The 21,339-nt window shown below is 39.9% G+C and overlaps 2 protein-coding genes across 5 annotated transcripts; one reads left to right on the top strand and one right to left on the bottom strand.

The window, feature by feature from the left end:
* Nucleotides 1-1,752: 1,752 nt before the first annotated feature.
* Nucleotides 1,753-5,089, bottom strand: LOC113012410 (KATNB1-like protein 1). Of its 3 annotated transcripts, none has more exons than XM_026152598.2 (10): nt 4,946-5,089; nt 3,930-4,042; nt 3,784-3,821; nt 3,417-3,702; nt 3,215-3,330; nt 3,076-3,126; nt 2,906-2,995; nt 2,709-2,813; nt 2,521-2,614; nt 1,753-2,428 (listed from the first exon to the last, which is right to left on the bottom strand). In XM_026152598.2, exons 2-10 carry the CDS (start codon nt 4,035-4,037, stop codon nt 2,387-2,389), a joined length of 930 nt encoding a protein of 309 aa, XP_026008383.1. In that variant the 5' UTR covers nt 4,038-4,042; nt 4,946-5,089; the 3' UTR covers nt 1,753-2,386. The 3 variants fall into 3 exon arrangements, with proteins under 3 accessions (XP_026008383.1, XP_026008384.1, XP_080150179.1); XM_026152599.2 differs by having other exon boundaries at nt 4,912-4,996; XM_080294053.1 differs by lacking the exon at nt 3,076-3,126 and having other exon boundaries at nt 4,946-5,083.
* On the top strand, nt 4,499-19,642 carry acp7 (acid phosphatase 7, tartrate resistant (putative)). Of its 2 annotated transcripts, none has more exons than XM_026152595.2 (15): nt 4,499-4,679; nt 5,452-5,510; nt 5,744-5,881; nt 6,755-6,955; nt 7,296-7,478; nt 9,245-9,270; nt 10,138-10,235; nt 14,058-14,120; nt 14,854-14,968; nt 15,188-15,301; nt 17,049-17,115; nt 17,476-17,543; nt 17,640-17,711; nt 18,072-18,209; nt 18,303-19,642. In XM_026152595.2, exons 3-15 carry the CDS (start codon nt 5,773-5,775, stop codon nt 18,366-18,368), a joined length of 1,320 nt encoding a protein of 439 aa, XP_026008380.1. In that variant the 5' UTR covers nt 4,499-4,679; nt 5,452-5,510; nt 5,744-5,772; the 3' UTR covers nt 18,369-19,642. The 2 variants fall into 2 exon arrangements, with proteins under 2 accessions (XP_026008380.1, XP_026008381.1); XM_026152596.2 differs by lacking the exon at nt 4,499-4,679 and adding an exon at nt 5,134-5,267.
* Nucleotides 19,643-21,339: the final 1,697 nt, after the last annotated feature.

Here is a 21,339-nt window from a genome sequence, read left to right as displayed (position 1 = left end):
AGTGTTTTTGTGAGTTAATTGGAGTGTGAAAGCCCCTGATCTCAACTGGTGTTTGCCCTCTGCTTCAACACAAGCCTATTATCTTGATTTATATCTAACAAGCGTTGTGTTCTGCTACAGTACTTAACGTTGGTGATTCTGTAACCTCCTGTATCATTAGTAGTTTAGACCCTTGTTATTTGTTGGACACTGGGATATGTATGAGAAAAAAAAACTGCCCCATAGGACTTGTATATATCCAGAAGTATTAGAGTAGTACACAGAGTACGGTTTCATTTTTGAGTTAGCACGCTGCACAGAACTGAAGCATGTTCATTGCATTTTACACATAGAATTGATTAAATGACCTCTTTTTAAATTCTGATCTCTTTTATTTCTTTATGTCATGTAACATCCATCAGTCTTTCCTCCCCATGTGAATTCTGCTGATTGTTTTTGCCTTCAAATTTTACCCATTTCAGAAGCATAAACCCTAAAGAGCCAGAAACATCTGGTTCTTTAGTGTTAGTTGACCTTTTTCAAAGAGTGTTGCTTGTAATCTGACAGTTTAGTTCAAGAGTAGGGGAGACCGGGGATAGTTGTAACGTGGGTCAGTTGTAACACTTCCAATTTCTCCAATCAGGGCTAAGTTTCAAATGATGTGATTAATCCTGTGCATGCCCAACTCAGTTGTGCTATCACATGTGAAAAATCAGCACATTTTGTCAAACACAAACAATTTAACACGAAAAAAAGTAATTTGTATGCCAAAAAGTAAGTTTTTCTACTTTATTTCAATTTCTAATAGCATTATCTGCTTTGCAGTTAAACTCATCAAACTTAAATTATGTTATTTGTATGTCTATGGGGATATATTCTGTGTAAGTCTTTAGTGCTAATGTTTTAGCCGTTGGCTGTAATGTTAGCTAGTTCATGGCTATAGGAGTCTGGGTCAGTTGTAACAGCAACAGTCTGGGTCAGTTGTAACAATAATGCAGATGTTAAAACTTACCACACTATTACTTTAACTTATATTAAACAAGTTGGGGCAACGACATCAGCAGAGAGAGGTTCACTGGTCGCATTTGTATATGCGGTTAATGCCATTGGCAACACAATTCCTCCACTGTTTGTGTTCCCACACATACATTATGCAGACCACTGTGTCAGAGATGGACCAGTAGGAAATACTGGTAGTGGAAATAAATCAGGATGGGTGCAAGAAACAGATTTCCTCATCTTTCTGAAGCACTTTGCAAACCACACCAAGGTAAGCCATGATAAAAAGTAATGGAATTGCGATGCTGGTGAACAACTACATTTTTTCAGCTTCATTGTTATGTTCAAAATTGGTGCAAGAGTTGTAGGTTATAATGCCCACTGAGCCAATGAGGCCAAACTCAAGGAAGACCAACCAAAATGAATGAAATATTCAGTTGCAGAAAATTCCATAATTTGTCTTTTTTGGGGGGTTGGAATATGTTCAAAGTTAGATTTCTGCATTCTGTCTCACACACACACACACACACACACACACACACACACACACACACACACACACACACACACACACACACACACACACACACAGCTACATAAATGGCTCTAAGTGCATTCATGTGTTGAATAAACAAAGATTACATGTTAATGTTTTGTTAGTACCCTTATTTCATTGTGTTACATTTTACCCCAGGATATGTTACAACTAACCCAGACTATGGGGTTAATTGTAACATTTCACTCTTTGTGTTTGAGGCCATACCATGCAATGGGTAATTGTGCTGCAGAGAAAATAGCTGCACTATTTAATAGCCGAGACATGTAAATACTTTGCATTACATTTTGAATCCACTACCTTAAAAGAGCTCCAATTTACAGACAGAAATGTCAAAAATGTTACAACTATCCCCGGTCTCCCCTAGTTCAACTTAAGGTAAAGACAGTCATATACAGTTTTACGGAAGATGCAATTGTTGTTTTTGCAGCCATAAAACAGAAATATTAGTGGCATCCCTTTTTAGTGTTTTTGTAACATATCATTATAATATCAATCACAAATGACAAAAAAGTGTTAATCATTAATGAAGCAGTTAAAAGGACAAAAATCTTACAGTCATCACAATATCTGCGTTGTGAAAATAAGTGGATAATTATTTACAAAATACTACTTTGCTACTTAAGAGAGAAATTATCGGCCTTGTCACACCATTGCTGTTGTAGACATTGCTCAATTCTTTAGTTGCTTAAGCTGCTCTGCAAATACATCCAGCCCACACTAAGAGCCAGTCAGTGCAAACGTCAGCAGCTACTATGAATAACACTTTCAAAACTAAGGAGACTGTTCATGCGCCCTGAGGCGAATAAAATTGAATTGAACTGTTAACGGAGAACGATGCGTTCAGGATCTTCACTGCTGACATGTGAGTTTAGACAGGAAGGAATCGATGACCTAAGGGGCAAAAAGATGTACATAAAATGCAAAAACATAAACACACACATATATACACATATAACTAACAGTGTTAAATTCTGCATGTTTACCTTTGCCATGTCTCCTGCAGGTCCTGGAACAAACTTCAAAAAGGGTTCCTGCTGCCACAATTCCCATAACTGCTGATTAAAAACTTGAAAGTTTCTGCAACAAATGAATAAATCATACAACTCTGGCAAATTAATGTCAAAAGATTGTGCTTTTTTTTTTTAATTAAAAATAAATATATTAAACTTACTCATCCAGCAGAGAGTTTGTTGAGCCACTGAAGCCACTATCTTTTAGGTCCTCCCACCAGTTTTTTAAAACTGAATTTACCCACTTTAGGCCAACAGTAAGATGCCTATAAAAGAAAATACAAAAAATAATTATCCTGCTGCTAAACACAATGTTATTGTACATGTGTAAAGTGTTTTATTCAGCAGGATTACTCACTCTTCATATGGACTGCTGAGGACTTTGCCAACTAAAGGAAAGAGGTCGACACAACAGCCGATGGTTATCTTTGAAGAATCCTCATCAATGCTGCAGGGAAAATATAAAAATTATTGTAGTAACACTATAATCTCAGTGTTACTAGGATATTTGCAAAACTCAGTGCTCACCATTTGCTTATGAGCGGGAGAAAGTCAACAAACACACCAGTATCTTGGATACTGTACAAAAAATATGATGTAATCAAACTTTGGAAATATTAGCAAACAAGCATTGGCGCATGTTTGAAAGCAGCCGCACGGCGCACACCTCAGAAAGTATGTCAGCAGCTCTCCAACATTTCTCTGCCACAACGTTAAAGCCACTTTGAGTCTTAGATTTCTTCCAAAAAGCACGTCAGTCAGCGTGTTGTGATCCCTCGTGAGCTGGAAAACATAGTCAGCTTTAAGTAGTTTCAGCTGCGTGTTTGCAAGAAAAGTAATTCATAAAACAATGCAAACGTCTTACTGACCTCAGTCAGTACACAGTAGTCAGCCTCTTCACAACCAGTTCTATCAGTTCCTTGGTTGTTATTGATATTATTGACATGAAATGGGAAATCCCAGGGGTCCATACTGAAAATATCCTGCTGTGTGCCCTGCAAGACTTTTGTTTCATTTTCCTTGTTTGGAGCATCACAAGTTCTCCCAGACCCAAGCTGCTTTCTTCGAGCCACAGTCAGATGATGAGTCTTCCTTTTACATGACACTACCCGCTTCACTCTGCCTGGGTTGTTCCCAGAGCGGCTAACCAGGTATCTGGATGGGGTAAAATTCCAAATATAGCTTTTAATCAAAAACAAATGGCTGTAAAAAAAATGCAAAACAGGCAGGAAATACCTCTTTTTGTTGCACTCTTCATTTGCAGCATCATCCGCCTGAATTTAAAAAGACAAAACATGGCGATGCACAAACACAGCTAGAGGCATAAAAAGCACCAGGAACCAGAAATAGATTTGTGCAACATAATGACCAACCCAGCTCACCTGTTTTGTGTTTCTCCCTTTAGGATAGCTCACTTTGTACTGTGCTGCATCATGATGCAAGCGATCCTCAACATTTTGGCTCTCTGCATCTTCAGTGTTGGGGTCCATTATATCTAAAAAGAAAGGATATATGAATGAGTTAACAAATTTATAAACACGACAAAATACATACCTCACTGAACCTTAGAGCCTTTGCCTGAAAATCATCTAAGATCAACTTAATGTATTATTTATATAATTTTTGCTCATTTCCTAACTTTTACCATTTTTGTAAGACAAGATAAAAACTTTTAAGGCGATTAAAAAAATGCATATCACAGGATTTTAGAGGTTAACAGTGTATGAATCTTGTGTTTCTGGCCATAAATGGCTACACATTGTGGACAGTGTAAACATTATCTTGTCCCCACAACATACGGGCTACACATGTCCAAATACACCGTTTACCGCTGCAAACAAAGTAAGATAGTAATAATACATTTTTCCCAGTAAATCAATCATTAATTATTCATCTAATATTCTGTTTATAACGCGACACGCTGAAAAACAACATCTCCCACAATCCACTCGGCCATTGTTATCGTTCTGCACATGACGTGGTCAGGAAGCGCTCTCCAGCCAAAACAGCTGGTTGAGTTTAGCTTAGCTGTAACTTTTTGAAGTTTTTATTTTTCTGAATATATGTAATTTATTCAGAACAGAAGTCGTTTGCGCTTTTGGAGACGATCATTCACTGCCTTTAGCTTAACTGTAAGTGTTGTACAGAGGCATGAATTTCTTTGTTTCCTATTGCACTTAATGGAAAGTATTAGCTTTGAATTATCGCTAACAAGTAATTAAGCCAGGTAGCTAACAGTCAGGTAGCTAACAGCTAACCAGACAAAAAGAAAGAAGCTTTTTAATTGTGTTCCAACCAGCGGTCGAGGAAATACATGTGAAAATAAATGCGTCACAGCATTTAAAGTGAAATAAATAAACAAACCTGTAAGCGTTCACAGTAAATATGATGTACTCACTTTGCTTCTCCAAACAGAGATATGACAGTTAAACACTTTGATTCTTTTTACGCAACTAGCCGGCGGTACCGCCCATCATTGGAGAATAAAGCAGCCTATTCATCATTCAGCTGTTGGACTGTGCACCCTCTATCGGCTATTGACACAGTGTTGGTGCACGTTTCACAACCAAAACACACAGCTAAGAGAATCGTCAATGATCAGCCTAACTGACAATTAATGTAACTGATAGATCAGATCAGCTGGTATAGTAGATTTTGACTCAATTAAAAAGCACGATTTTGTCTTCATGGGCTGTGACACTGATAGTGTCTTTGTTCTGGTAAGTCCAGCATAGCAGCTGCTTGCCTTTGCATTTAATTGATCTGAGGCAAGCCATAGCATGTGAGCTTACCTCTTCTGTCTTTCACTGCAGTACTGCACAATGAAAAGCAACATCACATGCTTTTATTGTCACATCATCTATTTCTAAACTTGTTGCTGACTCTGCTGTTTTGGTTCTGCAGTTTCATGGGCTGAATGGAGGTTAACTGATTTGGACATACTCAACAGAGACCAAAACACAGTATGTGACTTTGTTTATCCTAACTACTCAGCATGTGTAAACCTCCCCTGAGGTCATGTCATTTACTGGAAGGCTTTAAATATCGTCAATATTTCCAGATTTTTTTATACTAGTGCCTTTAGAGTCATGTGATTTTTGTTATGAGAAGTCGGAGATCATGTGATTCAAGTGTAAGTGTGTGTGTGTGTGTGTGTGTGTGTGTGTGTGTGTGTGTGTGTGGCTTCTTTAATCAGACGTTTGTTCCCTGAGGTCCAGCATTAAAATGTCGCCTGTTCACGCTGCCTGTGCTTTGCTATTTGCTGCACCCCTGCTGGTGCTCAGTGTTCCTCCTATTTGGACCCAGCCAGAACAGGTGCACCTCTCCTATGGAGGTAAGTGTTTGACCTTTTCCACCTGACACATGTGGGATACAGTTTTTCCCCTTGGTCAAAGGAGCTTGCAAAGAAAAGCGTCTGGACTTCTTTAAGTTGCTTGAAGACGTTTCACCTCTCATCCGAGAAGCTTCTTCAGTTCTAAGGTCAAATGGTGGGGACCCACACCCAGTTTCACACCTTGGCTCAGGCGATTAGAGGATCATCAGGGGGTCCTTTTGTCCCTCTTTGGGGGGAAACTCCCACTAGGTTTAAATCTGGGACTCTCCACCATTTGACCTTAGAAGAAGCTTCTCGGATGAAACGTCTTCAAGCAACTTAAAGAAGTCCAGACGCTTTTCTTTGCAAGCTCCTTTGACTACGATGACCTGGATGACTGAGAACCTTCACAGACATATTTTCCCCCTTTGAAATACACACAAGTATCCAGGTCACTTGCAGATTTACAGATGTTTTGTACAAATTGCTCAATATTCTGTTAACTGACTACATCTGACTTTTTTTCAGGCAGGTTCACAGAAATATTCCCTGACTGTATTTTTTGTCATGTAGGTTGAGGACACCGTTTAATTACCTAAACTTCCAAACCTGTATCTAATGCAGCATAAAAACCCTTTTGTTCTTTTCTTATGAAGGTGAAACATGTGGTACTCATTATTGAACTGATGTCTTTATGCAAGTACCTGGCCAACTCAAGTCTGCCTTTATAATGCTTCATCTTGCCAGCAGCAAGATCAAAAGTTCCACTCTTGTAAAGTCAGCTTTTTCACATCAGCATCTTTTGGCTTTAATAAATGCACCAGTAAGTGTATCCAATGTTCCTGTCAGACAAATCTGCATCACATTTCAAATAAATGGACTTTTCTTCTTCAGGAATGCCAGGCACTATGGTAGTGACCTGGACAACCTTCAATGAGACGGAGAGCAAGGTGGAGTATAGCCTTCTGGGGGCTCGGCTCTTTGAGATGAGCGCCATAGGACACGCGACTCTGTTTGTTGACTCGGGAACGGAAAAGAGGAAGATGTTCATTCACAGGGTCACACTCAGAGGCCTCAAACCGGCAGCTTCGTATGGTGGGTGGAGTTTTTATATAGCTGACATTAGGGTGGCTGTATCTGTAGGTCCTTTATTAATTAGATGGTTGGTGGTTTGATCCCTAGCTGCTCCAGTGAGTATGCCTAAAATACTGAAACCCACCTTGGTGTGTGAAGGTTAGATAGAAAGCACTTAGGTAGAAAAAATGCTTGTACGTATGGATGAATGAGGGATGTTATATAAAGCTTTACTTTAAGTACTCATGTAGAGTAGAAGAGCACTCTATACAAACGAATCTATTCTCCATTTAGCTTTTGGCTCTCACACCATCTCATGGATCACTTAACTGTGAAACTTTTTTCCTACATTTTTTTCCAGTCTACCACTGTGGCAGTGAAGAAGGCTGGAGCGACGTGTTCTTCTTCACTGCTCTTAATGACAGCACTACGTCCAGTCCCAGGTTTGCTTTTTATGGTGACCTCGGCAATGAGAACCCCCAGTCTCTGGCTCGACTGCAAAAGGAAACTCAGCTCGGAACGTACGATGTCATCTTACACATAGGTAACTTCTACCCTTCTAGATATTTTATCATTCATCATTGTAAAAGAGGCATTAAGTTATATAAACCGCAGCTTAAGGCATTAGTCATCCACAGCTTGTATTAACATAAATCAAATCAATTAAGCCAGCTGACATCCAACAGAGATATCTAATGAGGAGGCAATATATCATTGTGGTAATTACTGTAATTACCATAATAACACAGAGTCATCATTTGCACTTATTTGCTTTGAGCATTATGGGATGGATTCTGGTCACTAGCCTGCTATTCATCACTTCACTGATTAAACTGCAGAGTGTAGGTTTTTGTTGTGCCAAAGAACCTAGTTTTGATTCACTGGATCGCCAGCTTTTATAATCTCTCCATTTTTAATAATAGGAAATAATGTTTCTTACCTTTTTATTTCTCCTCAATGTAAACACTAAGTGAACTACCTCTCCCGCTGGTTCAAGAAGGCACAGCAGTACAATTTGCAACACAACTTGCTGAGGGGGTTAATAATATATTAGTTCTTAAATATAGACATCTGAGTGATCTTAATGCTGTGAAGTCATAATGTATGAATAATGGGTGAAGCAGTGCATTTAGTTATTTTGTACCAGTCAAATGTCATTCATAGATTTTGTGTTTGTGTAATATTGGTAATATTAAAAGTGGGGAAAAAAACCTTTACCTCACATTTTGCAATATTTTGCTAGATATTCTATTTGGTACAGTGACATCAAATATCAATATTTTGTTAAATAATTCACGAACAAGAACGCTCATGTCATGCACCACCAACCTGAGAAAATGTTACATTAAACTGGTTCAATCAAAAAACCATCCTCCTAATTCAGAGCAAGCTAATGGCTCAGAAACAAAAACACAAGTATCAATTTTTGTGAAAAAAAATCACGAAAGAAAAAAGGAAAATGCATGAAAATCATCAAATAATAATCAACCAATCCTTGAAATCTAGTTCCTCCAATAAAAAACAGTAAAGTGTAAACTTTACTGTTTTAAACATATTGGCCTTTAAGTTGACATTTCTTGTTCTTGAGTTAAAAAGAGTCAGGATTTCTAAGGATCATCTGAAGTTTAAAGTGAAAGAGAGCAGCTGTTGACAAATGGCGCTTTATCACAAGCAGTTACACAAAGTTAGAGATCAGCAGATTTATGTACATCTCTGCTTCAAATACCAGTTTACATTTTTCAAGTGTGATGACTGATGGCTTAAAATGGTTTATTTATACTTTTACAATAATTCTGTCATCGCTGGACATGTTTGCTGTTGTTCAACATCTAAATCACCAAACTGTGGAAGCAGTTCTTGTAAAGACTGGTGCAGCGATCGTGTCTGTGCCGGGAATAAGAAAATAGAGAGAAACTGTTTAATTTAGTTTCCCATAATAACAGAAAGCAAGGAAAAGCAAGATGATGTAATCCCCCGTGAAACTATAAACTGTCATTTATACATTTTGGGGTTTTGATGATAGGCACAGTCAGACTAGTTGTCTCCCAGTTTCTAGCTGCGTTGTGGTTTTAGCTTCATTATGTTTAGCTTCTTTATATCTAACACTAGAAACGAAACAGCAAAATGCCAAAACTCCGTAAGAGTTCAGCTCTCTTGAAATAAATTCTGACAATATAAATCTAGTGAAGCTGATTAGATGGTACTGCTTGGGGAAACTTAATCTGCACATCTTGTTTTTACATTATGCTGGCAAAGAGTGAAATCATGTAAAAGATTCTAATCTATAGATTTTATGTGCTTGTTTTACAGGAGACTTTGCCTATGACATGCATGAGGTAATTTACCCTTCTATCTTTCCAGTCTTGTGAAATGTGATCAAACCTGCACCTAGTTTCAATTAAGGTCACTGACAGCAAAGTTCTTATACTCTTAAAATCACTCTGATATATCCCTGATTCCAATAAGACAGAAGAGATAAGCCACTTTACCTTTCTCTACTGCACACCACTGTTTGTCCTCAGGGCATGTGAGAGCTTTCAGCTGTGGTTGGGACATTAGCATTGCTGTGAAACGCCTTAAGCCCGCAGTGAAAGATGAGAGTACGGATTGTGTCGCCCAAGTATTTCATGAATAAAAGTGGTGCTACTCAAAACCACAGATCTTAAGTCCCAATAACATATTGGCTCATATGAAATCCTCACAGCTGTCACCTTTCATATTAGAGGACATAACCTTGTCTCGGATGCTAATATCATTTTCCCTTAAATAACTTTGCGCGTTATTAATGCTGTTTTTTAATAGGGAGAGAATGTAAAATGCAATCATCAGGCTGCTGCAAAAATTAATAACCATAATTCATCTGAGCTGTGTTCTCAGCTGGAATGTGCAGGCACCACCTGCGGCTTCGCTGATATTATAAATAGAAAAACAGAGAGAGAATTTAGCCTGAAAGGTCGTTAATGGCTGTGGCAGGTAAAAGCCATCAGAGGAGAAATGAACCGCGGTGTGCTTTTAAAGCACCGCAGACAGTATTGGGATATTTAAGACGAACTCTTCAAGTTCCATTGAGGTTTATTTGGTAGCCTGTGCTACGTTCCTGAAGCATTCTGGAAAATGGACTGAATGTGCAAAAATGAACACTGTCTTAACAGGAAGTTCTTTGACATCATGTTTAATGGCTCAATGACACTGTGTGATTCCAGGATAATGCCAGGATTGGAGACGAGTTCATGAGGCAGATCGAGTCCATAGCTGCCTACGTGCCCTACATGACCTGTCCCGGCAACCATGAAGCTACATAGTAGGTGAAATTCAACTGAATCTCTCTGCTGTCTCTCTCATTCATACGATGCATCCATAGGTGGAAGTCAGGCACACGTTCATTACAAAAACACGTTCTTTCTCACACGGCATCTGTTTGTCTGCTGTCTGCCTTCAGCTCTGTTTTTCTTTTTCTTTATATTTGCACCACATTCTGCTCACAGAGCCAGGAGTGTAATTAATGGGTTTTGGACAGAAAAACAGCAGTGCATGCTATATCTCAAGGCTAGCCCCATCAGCTGCACTTTTTCTTCTGCAAAATAGAGAGCACACTCGGTTAGTCCTGAAAAGTCTTTACTGTACCGTTTGAACAGATGGGAGCTATTTTTGTCTCCGAAGTCTGGAGCAGCATTAGGAGCCACCAAGTTCTAAACAAGTCAACACTGTCCAAAACTAACATTAGTCTGACTGGGAATCATCAGCTTAATATCTGTTTTTGAGTTTCCAGAGATGGCCTGCGGTGGTGGGAACTGTCAGTATTTTCACTCACGGTTACCAAATGTGCTCTTTGCATCTGAGTGTGGGAACTTATCTGGATGAAAACACAAGACAAAGCCTTAGTTAAATGGTAAAATCTTAAAGTAAACTATTTCATAATTTTTCAAACAAAACCCTGAAACATTGCTTCTTCTAGCTTCTTAGATGTCAGGTTTTACAGCTTTCCCTGATTTTATCTATAACACTTTAGTAAATCACATATAATAAAGGCTTTTGTGCTGTTTTGGAGATACCAAGCAGTCTGAAGGAGTCAGCTTGGGTTAAAGAAACTGTGCAGTAAATAGTCAGTGAATGTTTTAGAGCAAAAGAGCCATATGTAATAAAATAATCTGCAGATTAATTGATGATAAAAAAACCCCAGCTTACAGTGCGACTCTACATACAATCATGTATGCATAGATATTATTCAGTGGGTTGCCCCCCATTAGCTTCATAATTACAACTCGACAATTCTCCCTTATAAAATAAAAAAACACATTATTACAATATGTCACTTAACTGTTTCAGTACATTAAATTACACATTTATTAGTTATAGTTAAAGTCAGACTTCTATAGACATTCATATGGTTTTTATCATGAGGATCAGCAGCGAATGGATCCCTGAATTCCAACAACATCTGCTGGAGTTAGAAACTTTCAGTGGTGTCTGATCCTGCACCATAATATTTACTTGCCGCTTCTATACGGGGACCGTTCTCACTCTCTTGGCTTTGCCATGTGTAATAGGACTACTGTCTGCCTCTTTATTAAGGAGCTGCTAACAGTAGTCTCTTTTTCTTGGCGCTGCATCCCGACATAAGAACCTGATATCAAAAACCAGCTCGGTGCATTACATAACCAGAAATGCAGCTCTCCCCCCCGCCCCCTCTTCTTCTATACCTAAATATGTGTTTCGTTCTGTGGTGTCGTTCAGAATCCAAGTATACCCAGCAGCTGGGCCCTGCTTTTCTTCCTCACTTTCTGTTGTGCTCCGTCTCACTGTACTTCTCTGTTACTCTCGCTTTCCAACCTCAAAACCTAATGAGTTAAAGGCGATTAAAACGGAGCCGACCACAAAGGTTTTCAGTCAGCATTCCAGCTGCATGAGAACAGCCGGTCCACGGAAGATGCTAAGGCCCCAGTCAAGGCTGTCTTTGTTCACCAAGATGAGCACGTGGTTCAGCAGACCAACGGTCATCATCTGAAACAATGATATGCTCCATGAATATTACAACTGGATCCTTTAAGTTGTCATACTGCCTGGATTTAGCCCATCAGATGATGAAAGGAAAGAGTTGACGAGCAGGGAAAATCTTACTGGGCCAGTTGTTCTGAATTTGACATCCAGATTTCTATCTCAGTGTTAATTTAAAAAACCCACACATTTAGCTGGAAAGATGACAATCTGACTTAGAATGACTCACATTTTTTGCTGAACTCCTATACAGATCAATGACACAAATGAACGCTTGTCATGTCTGTGCTAAATTACATTTCCACTGCTGAACTACAGACTTGATAGCTTGTTTTTGATTTAGTTTCAGCCAGTGAATACATTTCCTGTATGTCTAAAAATCCAGTGATTCAAAACTAAACAAAACAGAACAAAAAACCTTTTTCTGTGTTCCCAGATCCTTAAAATGCCTGCTGATACCATTTTTAGCCACAAGATGGGAGTATGAACTTATATTAGGACTCTTCCTTATTCACCACAGTGATCACATTTGGCTGTGAAATTTCAATCACAACAGATTTGTTTGGGATAAAGAGCTCATCCTTATGCTTTTACGTTAGGGTGAATGACTTAAGTAAAGATTTTTTTGTATTATCTATACTAAAAGATGAAAAAATGTCCTTCATATAATAACTTTGAAATAAAGTTCGTACCTATAGCTATTTTTAACATTTTAAAGGTGCCATCTGTAGGATCAGCCTGCCATTGTGCACATGAAATGATGTTGAAACAAGCGGCTCACAAACTGACCTTTGCTGGGTTATCATGCTGACCATTTAAACCTGACCTCGGTGCCCACCCAAACTACAGGTGACATTACTTTAAGACTTATTCAGCATTAGTTAAGAGCTCTGTGATCCTCCTTTTGGGTCCTGAATCCTGGCCTTTAACCTCTGACCCTGCTGCTCTCAAGTTACCCCTAACTCAACATTACCCCTAGCCCTACATTAAACTTGTCAATTCAGGGATCTGCTACCCTACTCTGGCTGCTGCCGAGGAAATTGCCTCTTTTTCCCACCTCCCCTACGTAAGATAAGAAAATAATTGTTCCCATCACCTTGCTTAGTTAATGGCCTGTTGAGAAGACTGGCTCCTGCCTTCTAAATTAAAAACTGTGAAAAGAGTCTGACAGATTGGAGTCTGGGAGAGCTTCCCGTGAAATATTTTTTTTAATTTTTACTCTTTTGCGTTGTAAAATTTGGAGATGCTGGTTTGATAGTGTTTTAGCATCTCTCGAGTTTCCAATTAGTATGTGTCTGTTTCATGTAGTGCAATGAGCAGCGATGGACTGATCACTTTAAGTGTCCGGCTATATCTAGATCAATAAAAACCGCCATGACTCGGTGGTGAAACCACTGCAGGACTACCTCAAAACTGGATTCCTCTGATGACTGCTGGATGTAAAATTACAGTCTTCTTTTAAAACGATGTCATGGTTTTAAGAGAGGTATATTTAGAGACATGTTCTTGATTGACAGCTGTGGCACTCTCGGTCATGGTGGCTCCTACTCGCTTATCCCATGTCCGGCTCCACCCAAGCTCCCTCATGTTGACCAGAGTTTGATTATCTGGCTCCACTTGCTGACCATGATTTTAAGCCTCAGACTATTCCATCACTAAGCTATAGGTTGATGTCACAGAGGCTACTTTGCGTTTCTGCCCAGCCTTTAATTTAGAGAGGGATCCTCTGATAGCTTGCATGTAGCAGTGTTTATAGTTCCTTTAAATATCTATGACCTTCCAGGAGGTCTTAGAGGTTGATGGTTGTTTTCAACCGATGAGGTATAACTCCAAGTCTTCTGCCAGGTTTAGATGACAAATGAAAAAGCACATAAATCAAAAGAACTGCACCAAATGCAGGGGCTTTTTTTCCACGAACAGCTGGTTTATTGTATTTCAGAGAAAGCTTGGAATTATCTTAAATCTATTCTGAATGGATTGCAGTTTTTCCAGGCGCTGGTATAATCATCTCAAACTATGAGAAAGCAGCAGTTTGAGGTGCTAAGTGCTGCTTCTCATTTATTCAAGGAATGTAGAGTGCACGATCAGTCCATCTCATTGCGTTTCTCGCTATATTGTTTGTTCACAGCAACTTCTCCAACTACAGGAATCGCTTCAGCATGCCAGGCCAGACCGAGAGCCTGTGGTACAGGTAAGGGAGCTGCTTTAACAGCAATCAATTAATGCACCGAAGCAGGTGAACGAATACGAAAGCATGTCATTGCAAGCCCTGCACACACCACTCGTGATGAGTAATTCATTGTTTTCTAACAGCGGGCCCATGTGAAGTGTCATGTTAAGTGTGTCAAACGTCCTGCTGTATTTCAGTAAGCATTAATGAGTCAGCAGAGGAGTATAGAGCTCTCTTAGCATAGCTTACTTCTCCTATCTCACACACTGAGACTACACAAAGGAGCTATACATCTGACAGGTGTGACTCATCGCCCACCACAGGCCTCCTTCTGTCAGACAGTAAGATAATACAGTACATTGCTACACCACAGGCCAGCTGCCCACTCTCTGGGCAGGGCTGCTGGCTGAGAGCCTTCCACTCATGTGCACAGTTAGGAGGCAAAGAGAAACTCCATCCAGGCAACTGACTGCAACTGGAAACTGTTCATAACATTAAGCACACATGTACAGTGGCACTCTTCCATTAACCCTACAGCACGGACATGTAAGCACTCACAGTACAGTGCGGCCTTTTAAAGAGCAGTTTAGTCTATTTTATAACAACATGTGAGTGACGCAACGTCGTCTGGATCTCGGAGTATTTTTCACACTTTGCGGTTTAAAGTGAGACCTGCTCTTGCTTATCAGATGACTTTTAACACGCTTCCTCTCCTGGGTCAGTGCCGTGTATTATTTTAACAATGTCTCCGCAGCTGGAACCTGGGCTCAGCGCACATAATCTCCATTTCCACCGAGGTTTACTTCTATCTTGACTTTGGCCAGGACCTCCTCTTCAAGCAGTACGACTGGCTGGAGAAAGACCTGGAGGTTAATGACCACAACAATTCCATCTGTCCACTGTGGCTAAGTCCTTTCTTTTGTTCCCACACTTGCTTTGACCTCTTTTTTTCTCATTTTAAGACCAAGGTCATTTTATATCATTATAATATTCAGAATTCTCATTTCAGTGAAAGTAAGAGCATGTTGCTGAATTTGTTTCCCTGTTTTAACGTGGCACATGTGTGGCTCCACTTTTGTTTCATCTAGGAGGCCAACAAGCCCGAGAACAGAGCAGTGCGTCCTTGGATCATAACCATGGGGCACCGGCCCATGTACTGCTCTGATGATGACCAGGATGACTGTACTAAGTTTGAATCCTATGTATGTAAGAGTGTTGTCTGTTAATTTACTTACATTGCTACAGTGAGAAATGGTTTATATTATATAATAATTTTTCACAATTAATTGTGTAGGGCACTTATTAACCTTCCTGCCTTCTTGGGACCTTTTTGTGCCACTGCTATGTGTTAAATGGCTGCCATTTCCACTGTGTTCAGTGGAATATAACCAAACTTGCCACAGGATAGTTTTTACCTGTCAATGTTAATATTCCAGTGTGAATTCCTTAAATCAGCCTAAAATGGCTGAGCAGCAGAAATCCCCACACCCATCACCCTGGGGACCATTTTCTGCCCATTGACTTCCATTATAAACGCTATTTTTCAACCCCAAATTCTCATCATATGATTTTATTTTTTCTTCTTTTCTTGGATGTCAATGAAGACTCAGGGCCTTGAAGTTTTAATTTTTAAATTGCAAAAAAAATGCAAAAAAAATAATGGCAGGTCAAAATGTATGTTGGTGCCAATCTTTGGTCCATCTAAAGGCCTACTTATAATGACAATCACATATTACTTCAACTGGTTTTTTGTGGAAATATTTAGTTTCGTTTTTTGGTTTTTGGGGCTTATAACACAGGGCGCTCATGTAATAACACTGGGATTTGAAGGGTTAAAACAACGAAAATATAATTAAAACTTTACATGAATATTTCAGGGAGAAGTAGTTTTACAAGGTTGGCTAATTTAAAGTGGAATAAAATATGGATATATGGTCTTTTTATGGCGTGGCTGAGAACGGTCCCTAGGGTGATGGGTGTGAGTTTTTTAAAGGATGGCAGGAGGGTTAATGTAACTCCCAGGCTGATGTTTTTATTGTTGGACTAGAGTAGCTTTGGATGATTTACAATCCCCACAGATAATACAGTGTGTGAAAGAAGATGTTTTAACTCCTTCGCTCCCCCTTTGAAGATTTTTTCTGATTGGTTGTCCTTTGCAAATACAAGATTGAACAAAACAGAAGTTGGGCAAGCCCGACTTGTGTTCCTCATATGACAATATTAAACATTCAGATTAATCTGAAGGCTGAGCTTTGGTTCACATAAGCTGGGCTCATTATTTAAACCTTTGACTATGTCTAAAATTTTATAGAAAAATGATCGAAAACATGTACAGACAGGCTGAATGTCTAGCTTAGTAAAGGGTGATAGTGCCACCCATACCAGTGCCTTGTGGGGTATGAGTGTGGTGTTGTTTAGCTAAATTCCAGACTCTTTACTAGTACTATTCTGTATTACCATATCGGTAATTCACTCTATAGGTGTGATGTAATTTTACTACTGCAAACGTCATGTTGTCATTACCTTAAAATCCCGTGAGCCTTGGCTTTAAAGAAGCTGCTGTTAATTGGGAGCTGTGTTCCCGGTTATGTAAACAGCAGCATGTTTGTGTTGTTAAACATTTTATTTTTATCACATAATGTTATTTGCAGGATTTATTTTCACAGCCTTGCTTTACACTTAAATTGCCCCTGCTAGGAGACATGACAAGCATGTTGCAGACTGGCCAGTCCACAGAACCCATAAGCAGCACGGCGTGCTGGCATAATCACTGTAATTTGGAGCAAATAGTTTCCACCGGGGCTTGCTTCTCTCAACACTTGGCATTGTTGAGAGTTAGGCAGGCACAGGTAATGGATGCCTGCCAGATAGTGTTTCACCCAGCAGGTAGTGGTTTGGATGTTAATGTCAATTCATATTGTCATTATACCTCTCTCACCTATGTCTCAGGTCCGTCTGGGAAGGAATGACACAAAACCACCGGCTCCAGGTCTTGAGGATCTATTTTACCGTTATGGTATGCTACCTAGTCTGTGTGCTGCTAATGGGTGTTTAATATTGCAAATTTGCACACTTAGACTAATGTCCTAACAGCAGAGCAAACCAAACACCAGGCCTTCTGTCTGGCTGAAATGCTAACAGCCTGTTTTCAAAATGTTTTTCCTGTATTACGTTTCTCAGACTTTTCGCTCGGTTTTAATTATTTAATTTGTGATGAATCGCTGTCAGGTTTTGTTTCTCTGATCGTAAGGTTTTGTTGTTTGTTGAGAAATCTGCAAATTAAATAGGCACAGGTTCTGAGGAACTTTCAGTTGCACCACTGAGCTGTTTGTGTATGCTTCTCATCTATGAAAGGGTTTTTTTTTTCCCCCCACAGGAGTGGATGTGGAGTTGTGGGCACATGAGCACACGTATGAGAGGCTGTGGCCTGTGTATGGTGATAAGGTCAGCTGGTGCATTCTTACTTCACCCCATCCTTCATCCTTGCATTCCCCTGTTGTAAACTAGTGTTCCAAACTTATTGTGCTTTGCTCCTTGAAGGTATTCAATGGCAGCAGAGAACAGCCTTACGTGAACCCCAAAGCTCCAGTCCACATTATCACAGGCTCTGCTGTGAGTAGTTTCATGTCACTGTGTCACTGTTAACATTTTTGTGTGCAGGTCAGTGCGCAAAGTGACAGTGAAATCAACAGAAATGCCGTTATGTATGGTAAACAGCTCTGTCTGTGCAGCAGCTGGTCTGCTACATGAGTTTAGTACCATCTGTTGGTCTGGTTAACTCTTTTCTGATGTGGTGGTGAACAGTGCAGAGTACACTTTGTCATCCAACCACAGAGGGATTAGTCATTGGGATATTAAAATGCAGACAGACTCACACCGAGGCACAGCCGCAGTTGTAAATGTCAGAGTCTGAGGAAGGCATGTGGCTCCTATCTTAAAGGCTCTGTGTAATTCCTGGTTAATCTTCTGCAGGGCTGCAGAGAGAAGACTGACAAGTTCAATCCAAACCCCAAAGAGTGGAGTGCTTTCCGCAGCAGAGACTACGGCTACAGCCGTATGCAGGTGGTCAATGGAACCCACCTGTACTTGGAGCAGGTGTCTGATGACCAGGTGAGCACACGAGGAAGAATGTGTGAGTGCGATTCATTTTACGACCAAGGAATATTGCTCGGATGATGACAAAGACTTTTCTGTGTGTTCCAGAATGGGAAGGTGATTGACAGCATATGGGTGGTGAAAGAAAAACATGGCTTCTCTGCCCGGGTATGAAGACTGTCTTTCTTAAAGCAAATGCACTTTGAGCCCAAAACAAGTACTTTTTGCCTCCAAACCAATTATGCAGTGATCATAAAACTTATTCCTGCTCATTTGATTTCACTGAGCCTTGTGCAATTTTAAAAACACCTACCGTATTTTTTGGACTATAAGGCACACTTAAAATCCTTTAAATTTCTCAAAAATTGACAGTGCACCTCATAATCCGGTGCGCCTTATGTATGAATTCTGGTTGTGCTTACTGACTTTGAACCGATTTTATATGGTACACGGTGCTCAAAAATCTGTCAAAAAACGTTTTAGTACGATTTTGGTAAGCTACGAAGCCGCAACGCTTGATGGATTGTCGGAGCATTACGGCTACCATAGTCAGGAGCATTGTGGAGTAATCTGGGTCCAAAACTCCGTCTTCTTCAGGTCCCAAAGTCAAACGATCACTATGGCATTACTGAGAGTTGAAAACTGTCTAAATTCTTTCATCTTTAATAAAATGATCAGCGTTGCTGCTTTACCAGGTGTATCAATTAAGTTTAACATCCAGGCATCCATGAAAACGGAATTTATGACATTTAACAGTTAGAAGTTAGCAGGAAGTTAGCTCGCTAGCTTCCACCTAAGCATGATATAGCATGTTCTGACTGAGAGATTTCTGAGAAAATTAAAAGGTACAGCTCTGCTATCACTTCCAGCATAAATGAAGACAGAAAACTAAACAGCAGTGACTTTTGTAGGGTTACTGAAGCTGGGCTAGCTGGTATATAATGATGTGCTACGTGATTGCTAGCGACACAGCTATGTTAGCATAACAAACACAGTGAAGCTGGAGGATGAACGCCAACCTTTTTCCACTCGAAAGTTAATGTGAGGGTTCCTAATGGTTAGAGACAAATGCAATCGCATGGCAGGATGCTGTAAACGGACCAAACTTCAGTCAGGAGAACAACTGAGATAATCCATCCACAATACGAGGTTAGTCATTAATATACTGCAACAACATGGGACTAGAACAGCTGCAAGAGAATTCAACATTAATGAATCAATGGTACAGAAGTGGAGGAAGCAAGAAGAATGAGTTCAGTAAAGTTTGACTTATCTGACTGGTTTGTTTTGCTTAATGCGCAAAATCCGGTGTGCCTTATGGTCTGAAAAATACGGTAGTCTGATACTCTACTGTAAATTTGCTGTATATAATGTGACTGTAATTTACTGAAAGGTGTTCTGATTTTCTATGAACATTGGAATAAAAAAATGTCTTATGTTTGATTATATTTGGATTTTCTCACTGTAATTCATCCACTGCAGTAAGCTTCAGTTGTTAGTTGAACTTTCCTTTAGAAAGTAGATGTAGGTCCCTTTATTTCTGCCTGAATCGGACAGGATGAATCTGGCAGACAAAAATCTGCATTCCCCTTAGAGAATATTTTTCATTTCAAAAACCTGCAAATGCACTTAGACATATCAGGTCTCTTCTCTATCAGGCTATCAAGAGGACAGATTCTCCCTTGGCTAATCCTATCAGGTTATTGGAACCTTATTTGATAGCACATCTGTGTGGCCGTCAGACAGAAAGACACATGGAACCTCACGCCTGCACAAAAGCACTATTATGCAACTCAGGGATGCTTGTGGCTTTGGCTAATACAGAGTGAGACAAGACTCTCCAGAATGTTTCTCATGCCGTGACGCTTACCACTGTGGCAGTATTAGTCCCTAATAACACCATGCTGCTTCTGATGACTACTGGCAGACAGCCATTGCACATCTGCATAAATCTGTGTGTTGAGCCGTCTAGCTGTCTGTTAGCGCCAGAAGGCAATTATTATCTCTCTGTACAATTCTGTTGACACAACGTGCTCTACATGCAGAAACGCAGCGATCCATGAACGCTACAAACGACGTAAGATACGTCATTGTATTCGTAAGACGCTTTCATCCAAAGCACATGCAATGCAACGTGTGGATGCACTGATTTTATTTTAGACAAATGAAGAACTTATCAAAGAAAAGACAAAATGTGAGCAGGGCCGCAAGATCTGTCAAAGCAAATTAGTGAGAAGCTGATAGTTGTTGTGGAAACACAAAAGTCAGGCGTCTAGCCAACCGAGAATTTGTCACTGATGTCGACACTGCACAGTGCAGTGTGTCTGGCATAGGAAAAAGACACACGGGGAACAACGATCACACCTCACGCTCACATGCTTTTTGGCATGTCTACCCACTGCTAACTGCCACTAACACACAGCTTCACGGCTGTAAAAGTTTATCTGTGGAGTAGGCCCTCCACTACGGAGTTCCTAACCTTTGACCTTCTCATTCCATACTCACCCCAAACCAGGAAGAGGAGGAGGCCCTGAGTGAGTACAGGCTGTCTAGACCAGCTTGGAGCTCGAGATCACATGGAAATAACCAAATATATATGATCCAGCAAGACTTTGTTGTTTTCCAGACAGTTGTTTATGTGCAACATATGATGCAAAACTGGACGAATGGAAAATTCTTGCCCTAAATAATGAGCAAGTCCTGTGGCGAACACATTCCTCATCAATTAGTTCATGTGATTTCCTTTTCTTTGATCACAATCCAGGAAAAAAAGACCAAGAAGAAAATAATATGTGACTTCAGACGGCACGTTTTTTGCTTGAAATATGGCTTATTACAGCAAGAGGCACAGCAGGTTTCTAGTGTTGTGGTCAAAGACGTTTGTTAACAGATATCATTCTTGCCTTACACATTGCAAAATATTTTTTTAGAGGCGAAATTGTCAGAACGATGGAAATCAGATTCATTTGCTTAGTTTAACAAGACTTAAGGAGACTGATAACAACCGTTTAAAATACCTTGCTGCTCACTGATCGTATAGATACGTGTGTTGTAAACACCAGTGCAAGAGGTCAAAGGGCTACAGTATGTGTTACATTTGACTGGAATTTGCCCTTTAACTCAGCTGAAGTTCATGGCAAGTTGA

This window comes from Astatotilapia calliptera, chromosome 19 (assembly GCF_964374335.1).
Source record: "Astatotilapia calliptera chromosome 19, fAstCal68.1, whole genome shotgun sequence".
In the NCBI taxonomy this organism is placed as follows: domain Eukaryota; kingdom Metazoa; phylum Chordata; class Actinopteri; order Cichliformes; family Cichlidae; genus Astatotilapia; species Astatotilapia calliptera.
This window is presented reverse-complemented; position numbering and strand designations above follow the sequence as displayed.